Genomic DNA, 8,984 nt, shown 5'->3' with positions numbered 1-8,984 from the left:
AGGGGCAAGGGAAGGGGTTGGGGGGAGAAGCTCATTGCCATGTCTGGGCACGACAACCTGTTTTATGGCGTCCGCTGAATTTTTATAAGGTTTCCGTTCTATTTTTCCTCGGATCTTCGCATTCTTCTCCGGATCGAGCGGCGTCGTACTGATTTGCGCTCCTGGGTCGCGTCTCGGGCTCCTTTGGCTTGTTCTTCGTTCCCTCTTCGTCTTGAAATTTTCTCCGTCTCACGTCGTATCATTTTCTCCGTCTTTCTTCATTCTATCTTCTCCGTCTCTCTTCGTATCATTTCCTCGGTCTCTCTTCGTACCATTTTCTCCGTCTCTCTTCGTACCATTTTCTCCGTCTCTCTTCGTAAAATTTTCTCCGTCTCTCTTCGTACCATTATCTCCGTCTCTCTTTGTGCCCTTTTCTTCATCCCTTTAACGACGGTGCAAACGACTGACGTTTCCTCTTCCTCCTCTTTGCAGACGCGCGGCAGAGGAAGAGCTGGACAAACTGGTGAGGCTGAGCAGGTCGACAGTGCAGGCCATGGAGGAGGAGGCCGCGAGGAACCAGCAGAATAAGGTAGGACTAGAAACCAGTAATCTGGGGAGTTGCAGATCTCACTGGAAGAAATTTATTCATGTTGAAATAAGCCCTTGATCTGGATGGAGTGACATCTGTTTAGCGCTCTTTTAAAACGTGGGCAGCTTTTATGCTTGGGCAACTGCACTCGTTAAGGCACTTTTATGGAAACTCGACTTGGAATTGGGAGAGTCGTAAACGTGTCCCGGCGTTGAATAATAATATTCGCGCTTATACATATATTTGTGTGTATGTTTGTGCGTGTTTTTCTGTTTGCGCAAAGCTATATGAATGGGCTTCCAGGGGTGGTTGATGTCATAAGAAGCTAGGTTTTGACTGCAGATCAGTGAAGTCTTCTATTTTCGCATTCATCGAATAGGAATGGGGGGAAAAATGCCGGATTCAGTAGACTAAAACTCCGATTTTGCCTTCCCTTCAGGAGCGTGACCCCGCGCGAGAGGCCGTGGTGAGGTCCCTTCAGGAGGCCACAGTGGAGATGGAGAAGCACATCCAGGCCATGGAGGAGACGGATGTCCCGGCTTCGAAGAAAACATCCACATCTTCTATCTCCTCGTCTTCGTCCTCTGGCTCCTCTTCGCCTCCTTCCCCAGCCTCGACCACGTCTTCGGGAATCGGCAGCTTGAAGCTCTCCTCGTCGGCCTCCTCTTCCTCCCTCTCGTCCCTGTCGTCCACCTCCTCGTCCGCCTCGCCTCCGTCGCCGCCCGCCTTCAGCATCTCTCCCTACGGCGCCGGCTACAGTTCATCCCCCCGAAAACTGAACGGAATGCCGTGGGAGACGTCGGCCGCCGCCCCTGCCAAGGCGCCCCTCGCTCCGACCGCGTCCCTGCCCACGCCCAAGCCGCCCATCCTCTCCCCGAAGCCCAGCCTGGCCAGCACCCTCAGCTTCCCCTCCAGGATTTCCCACACGTCGTCCTCCGCCCCCTCGTCCTCCACCCAGTCCTTCTCCGTCCCCACCACACCCACGACAAACAGCGGGAGCCACACGCCCTCCCCGCCATCGTCCCTTTCGTCTACTACATCAAGCCTATCATCGTCTCTCACGCCGTCGCCGCCCCCCTCCTCCTCCCCTCCACCCCTGTGCCCCCTTACCATCGTGGAGCAGGACGACCTTTGCGACCGAGTGAAAGACGGCGACGCGGAAGCAGCCATGACGGTACGCGATATTTTCCAGTATTTGTTATGTTTCATTATTATTCATTATCCATTGCATTAATTTGCTATCATAATTACTATTGATTGTGTTCTTGTTTTAATTCTCGTTGCAACACGTTCTCCTGCAGGTGGGCGTAGCAGCGCAGATCAAACGTTTCGAACAACTTTCCGAGGGCTCCCTGGAGGCCTTGAAGACGGCCACGCTGGAGCGAGCGAAGAAGCGGAGGCAGAAAGAAATTCTGGAGCATTTGCGGAGCCAGGTAGAGGCCGCCCGCCAGCAGGTAGCAGACACTGCCAACAAGCAGACCAACGAGAAAGACGACAGCGCCTGGCAAGAGCAAGGTGGGTGCTCCCAGTATTTTTGCTGGCATTTAGTCGGTCGCCACCAAACACTGAGATATTCAGGTTTTACTTAGTTGTTGACAATCATTTTAGTATACAGGTGTGTGATTTTTTTTTTTTTCTTTGTACTGAAGATATCGAATGTGATAGTTTTCCTAACCAGACTTTCTTGTATTGTTAACCTCCTAACGCAAGTTGGGATACACATATTCAATCAATCATACATTAAGCTTTAAAGAATATCACAAGCCAACCATCCAACGACGTCGCTTCCCACAGAGCGCAAGGCCAAGGAAGCGGAGAGACGCATCCGCGAAATCGCTCGCCGCGCCCGCGAAGAGCACCGACGGGCGTCAACGCACTCGTCACCAGCACACGCCATCAATCGCAACCTGAACGGCCTCACGCACAACACCGTCGTTAAGAACACCCTCATCAAGAACGGCATGAACGGCGTGAACGGCCATCACTCCAGTGTCGGCGGAGATATTAATGGAAATATCAGGGCGATTCAAGAAGAGTGAGTTTTTATATGAGTTTTTTTTTATCATTCCATTATAAGTGTATACAATTACACCCAAAAAATTGTTGAAAAACGATTCTAGCGTATTCCTCCCCATTTCAACAGCGTTAGTAACAACAACAATCATAACAAGAGCATCGGCAGCAGCAGCAGCAACACAGCAGTGAGCAAGGGCAGTCCGTTCGGCGGCTGCGTCCGTCAGAGGATCCGGCCCCCGAAGCCCCCGTCCCGCGGCGCCATCGTCGCTTGGTTCCGCGAGGAGGAGCTGCCCCGGGGAGCCGGCCTGGAGCCCTCGCGCACTCGCGTCGCTCCCTGGTTCCATGGTAGGAGGCAGCCCTTGTAGTCTGTACTTGTAACTGAGGTTCGTTGTTGATCATCTTGATAACCATCAGTTCAGACGCATTTTTTCGTTGTCTTTTTCTAGCTGTATAAACCTTATTTATGTTTTCTGATGTCCTAGTATGCTATCCTTCTTGTATTTAATGAGAATGGTGTCATGTTCTAGGTATCATAAGCAGAATAGAAGCAGAGGAAGTGCTAGCAGGATCTGAAGTAGGTCGTTTCCTGGTACGAGTAAGTGAACGGATATGGGGGTATGCCATTTCCTACCGCGCCGCCGATAGGTGCCGCCATTACCTGATTGATGTGACTGGTGGAAAGTACACGTTCTTCGGCTCGCACCAAGCATCCCACGATACCCTTGGTAGGTGGCATCTCAGCGCCATCACTGAGGCATGTGTGGGGAAAGCTTTCGATTTCATACATAGCTTTATTGAAAGAGTAGAATAAGAGGAGTACCGCTTTTATCATAAACTTACTTTTTTAAAATAGAATGTTTAATATAAGTGTCAATTACATCTCTAACTTAAACTGTGTACAACTTCCCTTCTAACAGCATTAATACCAATATAATTTTCCCCTGCAGGCGATCTCATCGAGTACCACAAGAAGGAAGCCATAACAACCTCAGGCGGAGAGCTCCTGACTCGTCCGTGCGGGCAATCGAATCCTAGGAAACCCGACTACCTCGAACTGTTCACCGGCACCCAGTACCTGGCACTTTAATACGTTCAGATTCACTTCCTTCTGTTCATCAAACATTTCATTTCATATATATATATATATATATATATATATATATATATATATATATATATATATATATATAAGTATATTTCAGTTTTGAAGCACTTCGTATCAGATAAATGCAAAAAAAAAGGCATCTAATGCACTGTGTATTTCTTTGTAGACCTGTGCAGTTGTAGAACCTAAATTATGTAGAAGTAATTAAGGAATTTATAACTGTTGCATGAGAAAGAGGGAGGGAGGGAGAGAGAGAAGAGAAGTCACTGCTAGTCTTGCTGTGCAGAGATTCTGCTTGCACTGTGAATTGATTGATATGTCACTTATCATACAAATGGTGCCATCTGATAATTAGCCTTAGCAATGGCATCAATTTTTCTTATATTTTGTGTGCAAGCAATTGCCTTGTATATCACTGCAGGCTCGTTAGAGAATTATGATGGCCAATATTAAGTGAAGTACTTGTCTGTATTTTAAAACTATATAATAGTTGGGTTGTTGAGGTAGATAATACCTTGTAGCAACCAGTAGAAAACACATTTCAGCTATCAAGCAGGTTCATTTAAAAATAGTGGACCACTGTAGAATGTCAAATAATTCTTTATTATCTTGATCCCTGTGCTATGAATGTTATTATTAGTTTTGTGATATAGATGTATGTGTATCATTTATTAAAAAGAAATGTATATAATGCCCATTAAAGCATCTACAAATAAAATATGATTAGTATTTCATACTTTTATTAGGGGAAAAAATACAATTTGCTATCATTGAAAATCTGTTGGATTGATCTCCAGAAATATGCAAATAATAAATAATTGCAAATTTGCTTTGATACCATAATTTTATGGACGACATTAGTTTTTTTTCATCATATTAATGATAGTATTCCATTCAAATCCCTCCAAATAATGAGGAATACATACTGAGCATACATAAATATATATATTTTAACAAACATTTTCAATAATTTCTGTTAGGCCAATTACAAACAAGACAATTTTCATAACTTAATGAGAGGCAGAACATGCATAACATTTGTGCCTACTTTTACTGGTTGGCCAACAGCAATGTTTGCCGATGGCGAAAGCATTCTGTCTTTCTCTCCTGAAAAATAGATAAAAAGATGGTTAAATATCGATAAACCCTTTATAATATCCTTTTCAGTTAGAAAACCTTATAATTGACATTGACATTACTAACAGCAGTATTAAATAGAAAATATTAATGAAAATCAAGGAAAAGGGGTAAACAAGTACTAACTCATCGGTGATTTAGTACTTGTGGAGCCTTATGTAAAAACAATTACTAAATTAAAAACACAGTGGACAGGGCATTGTACGCACATGCCATCCCAGCGGCAAGTAGTTAGAGCTTGCTATCTACATTAAAAGTTTACACAGTGACTTGCCTTGTAATAGTGCTGATTTCAGAAATGCTGTACAAGTCTCATAAGACATCTTCTGCAGTGGAGAAACGCAAGTAGCCAGAGCCTGGCGGGAACAGGCCTTGTAAACCCCTTCACAGGTAAAGTAATCAGCCAGAAGAGTTAAGTGGCGGAAGTCAACCTGAAAAATTTGTTTCATAATCATTTCTATTCTTGAATGTTTTATATATACTGTCAACATGAACAGTTGCACAGAATGAAGAAATAGGAATTAGTAATTTATAATTCTCTATTCAGAAATTTTCATTCTTGGGGGGAAAAAAAAGAAAGAAAGAAAAAAAAGGATGATTTATAACATCCAGAAATAATGAAATGTCAATTGTTATGTTATGAGTTCTTAAAACCATCAAATAAATTCTGAAATCATTACTTAAAGGTCTGCTGAAGGTGTTCCAGCTCAAACATTCTTTCAATACTCTTATATATATAAATTTACTTTTAAGAAATGCTTTACAGAACTACAAGCTAGGAAATCTGGTAAAAATATTCACACACTTGAACTCTTCCTAACTTGTACGTATTACTTAGTAACATACATACATGCAAATACTCAAGTATCACAAACCTTGATGTCATAAGCAGATTGTACAGCACGTAATTCCCTAATGATTGAACGCTGTGCAGCTTCTATTCCATACATCTCAGCCACTTGGTGAATGTTGTTGGTATACAGACGATTCACATCCAAGAGATGCTCGTATTCAAACATTTTCTGGAAAAGAAAAAAAGTAATAAATAAATAAAATTTAAAAATTACATGCCTGTAAATTTTTTTTTATTAAACTGCACACTCACATATTCTTGAAAACTGAAGAGCCAACTTCACTATACTAAAATTAATTCTTATTGTTTCAGTCTTTTATTACAATCAACAGATAAGAGGAAAGATATCTTTGTGGGAATGTGGGAATGGGCAGAGATGAGTTTCATTCCTCCTCTGAAAATACTTACAAATACATTAACTCCCTCAGTTCTCAGCAATAATCCATCATCCTTCTCCACAACAAAAACACGCTTAATCCCAGGAACACTGTGAATAAGGCAGCGTTGAGACTTTTGCCGCACAATCGATGGGATGTCGTAGTTTCCACCAGCCAGGGGCAAAAGTAGGGTAACCTGAAAAATAGGTCCTAATTACAATGTTTCTCTCCAAAGTCAACCTCCCCCGAACTAATTAACCAAGAAAATGTATAAATTAATGAGATGGTGAAAAGATTATCCAACTCGGACTACTTAATGTATAGCTATATCCTAACCCTATAACTGCATAAAATATATTTCTTTTTTTTTTCAACCAAAGATGAACACATGATGATTACCTTGTACTGTGAAGATATTAATTCTCATTCATACTTTTTCTACATTTGCTGCATAAACCAGCTTCTACATAAAACAAAAGTCAATTATTTTAAAAACAGTTTGTACATAAAGCTACATTTTTCATTTGCAATTGCCTTTGTAAGCATCTTTACAGTCAAACAATGAATCTCAACCATTATTCTGTGTTACCCAAGATGCATACAGAGAAGAGAATACAAAATCCTTGGCTGGAGTCAAAGGGATAATAAGGAATACAAGAAAATATGACTAAAAAAAAAAAAAAAAACTTTTTATAATAGGACATTCATAGCTGTAGTAATACATGATCCTAAACCACTCAACTGGTTCACACAAACTTACATTCCCTTTTCATTACCTTTCCTTGGAAAATAATCATATAATTGCAAATAATCAAAATTTTCTAAAACCTGAACAAATCTTGCATCCTCCCCACTCACCTCACACCACAGTTCCTCTTCTGTGTCAAAGCTGTAGTCGACTATCCATGCATCTGCATCTGCAACAATGCTCTTCCTAAACCGTACTGTAGATTCACTAATGGCAGTACCCTTTTTCTTCTTGGGAGTTTTGACATCCACTGGCCTTAGGTCCTCCTGGTATGTTACACATCAATAAAACATTACATGTAATCATGGTCAGTTGACTGGCTGTTAAGTTCTTTACATTTATCTTAAATACTTATTAATCTATTTATATATATATTTATTCATCTATTTATTCATTTACTTCTTATTTACTTTTTTTCCACTTGCTTAGTATCTTCTAATTTTTAATATCTTGGGAACTTCAAAGAAAAATAATGCTAAAATGAACTTGTTCTGATTTTTCAACGGAAATTTGAAACACCACTTCCAATATTTACGAACTATACAAGAGAAAACACAAGCAGTGTGTAAGCCGGCTGAAGATTAGGATGTGAAAGGATCATATAGACTGTATATTTGTGGTCTTCATACCTACGTCACAGCTCTTGGGACATGAGAAGTAAAATATATTTCAGTGTCATCAAATGGCTCTGATTTTCATTTTTTTTTTTTTTTTTTTGGCTAACATAAAAGGGAGAAAATGAGACGGAAATATATGTATGCACAAGAGTGATTTAACCTCAGATCTGCACACTTAAGAAATCTGGCAATACTCTGAAGTGCACAATATTGTTGAAAAACAAAGTTCCTACAACTAAAGCTACAAGTTGCAGTCAACCCAAAATAAAGCTTAGACCTTTGTTTCTTGGGTAAATGAGTATTGCTGCTGGTGTGGTGTAATACAGAATCTATTAAAGAATATATTCATAAGCATACACATGCATTAATACCACTTACACTCTTATTCTTACCCTCACTCTCATTAGACATATTAGACAAGAGGCCTTTCATTATAGTGTTACAAACAACCATAGAAAATAAACAATAAACAACTTGACAGATTTAACTCACCCTACATTTGGCCTTAGTAATGAAAGAAAATTTCCAAATTAGTTACTGAGAGTAATATTATTTATGGATGGAGTTCTGCTAATTGGATGCAGAAATAACCATGGCAAAAAAGTATACTAAATCAGAGAATCATACAAACTCAGAAACTTGAGTAATCAAATGGTGGTGCATAATACATATTTTCCAACAATTACTGCAAATGATGACCATAAACAGAAGCATGATGATCAGCTTTTACAGGCATGTGAACATGAAATACAATCTGGTATGTACATGGCAGGTCCTTTCTGGCTGACAGGTAAACTATCTGTATCAACTAACTTGGAAAAGGGTAATAGTTGGAGGACTTGGCAATACCGGGGTGCAAACCCATAGAATGATGACAGTTGTAATATCAATATGATCTATAAGTAAATGATACTGATTTATATTCTTACACATCCACACCTAAACTTACATGCCTACCACTCTACCTTTCTCAACGGTAACAATTTCTGGAAACAATCCATGCGTAATTCTGTTTGAATTTCCATGAATTATCCAACATCAATCTTACTATTATAGCTATCTCCTAATCCCCCTTTTCTATTCCCCACAAGTCCACATAAAGCAAATATGATTTAATTTAAGAAGGTAATGCTGATTTGGTAACTATTACCACTCTCCTCCTCCTCCCCATCTCTGTGTTTGCCACTTTTGATAAATCCCTGACTATCACCTCGCTGCCCTAACCTACATTGCCGTTACCTCATTCTAATAGTTACTTATTAGCCAGAAGGGGCCTACCATGTGTGTATCTGGGCTTGTATGGTACTTCCCATTCATGTGTTTAGAACTATATGTTACATGTATAATCTTGGTACTATATTCTTATTAAATATCAGTAATCTTAATGGCCATAGCATGTGAAAAGAAGAAAGAAGAAGAAAAAAAAAAACTTTTGCCCTAACCTCTGTCACTTCTTCTTTGTCAGGTTCTGCTTCATCCTCTGATTGCTCTCTGCTTCCCTCCTCCCCCTCGTCTTCTGAGTAGTCTTGCTCTTTTGCTTTTGTGTTACGAGAGGCCAATGTG

General features: G+C 40.5%; 2 protein-coding genes across 2 annotated transcripts in view; one reads left to right on the top strand and one right to left on the bottom strand.

Annotated features, from left to right (window-relative positions):
• Positions 1 to 471: 471 nt before the first annotated feature.
• Positions 472 to 4,418, top strand: LOC113806301 (SH2 domain-containing protein 4B; the record flags this gene model as incomplete). The annotated part of the gene is given in 7 exon segments (XM_027357418.2): positions 472 to 568; positions 1,008 to 1,742; positions 1,870 to 2,083; positions 2,363 to 2,603; positions 2,712 to 2,929; positions 3,112 to 3,309; positions 3,532 to 4,418. Coding segments are annotated over 7 exon segments (1,843 nt in total), but the record flags the coding sequence as incomplete, so codon positions are not given.
• The window catches only part of Polr1A (RNA polymerase I subunit RpI1), a gene marked incomplete at its 5' end in the record, with an annotated part of 36,802 nt that continues 32,230 nt past the window's right edge, over positions 4,413 to 8,984 (bottom strand). The window contains 6 exon segments of the mRNA XM_070121948.1: positions 4,413 to 4,796; positions 5,101 to 5,257; positions 5,702 to 5,848; positions 6,088 to 6,252; positions 6,915 to 7,070; positions 8,864 to 8,984. The exon segment at positions 8,864 to 8,984 is cut by the window's right edge and continues 23 nt beyond it. Coding sequence (XP_069978049.1) covers positions 4,693 to 4,796; positions 5,101 to 5,257; positions 5,702 to 5,848; positions 6,088 to 6,252; positions 6,915 to 7,070; positions 8,864 to 8,984 — 850 coding nt within the window.

Source organism: Penaeus vannamei, chromosome 5 (genome assembly GCF_042767895.1).
Source record: "Penaeus vannamei isolate JL-2024 chromosome 5, ASM4276789v1, whole genome shotgun sequence".
NCBI classification, from domain to species: Eukaryota; Metazoa; Arthropoda; class Malacostraca; order Decapoda; family Penaeidae; genus Penaeus; species Penaeus vannamei.
Note: the sequence above shows the minus strand (reverse complement) of the source record. Positions and strands in the feature narration are given on the sequence as shown.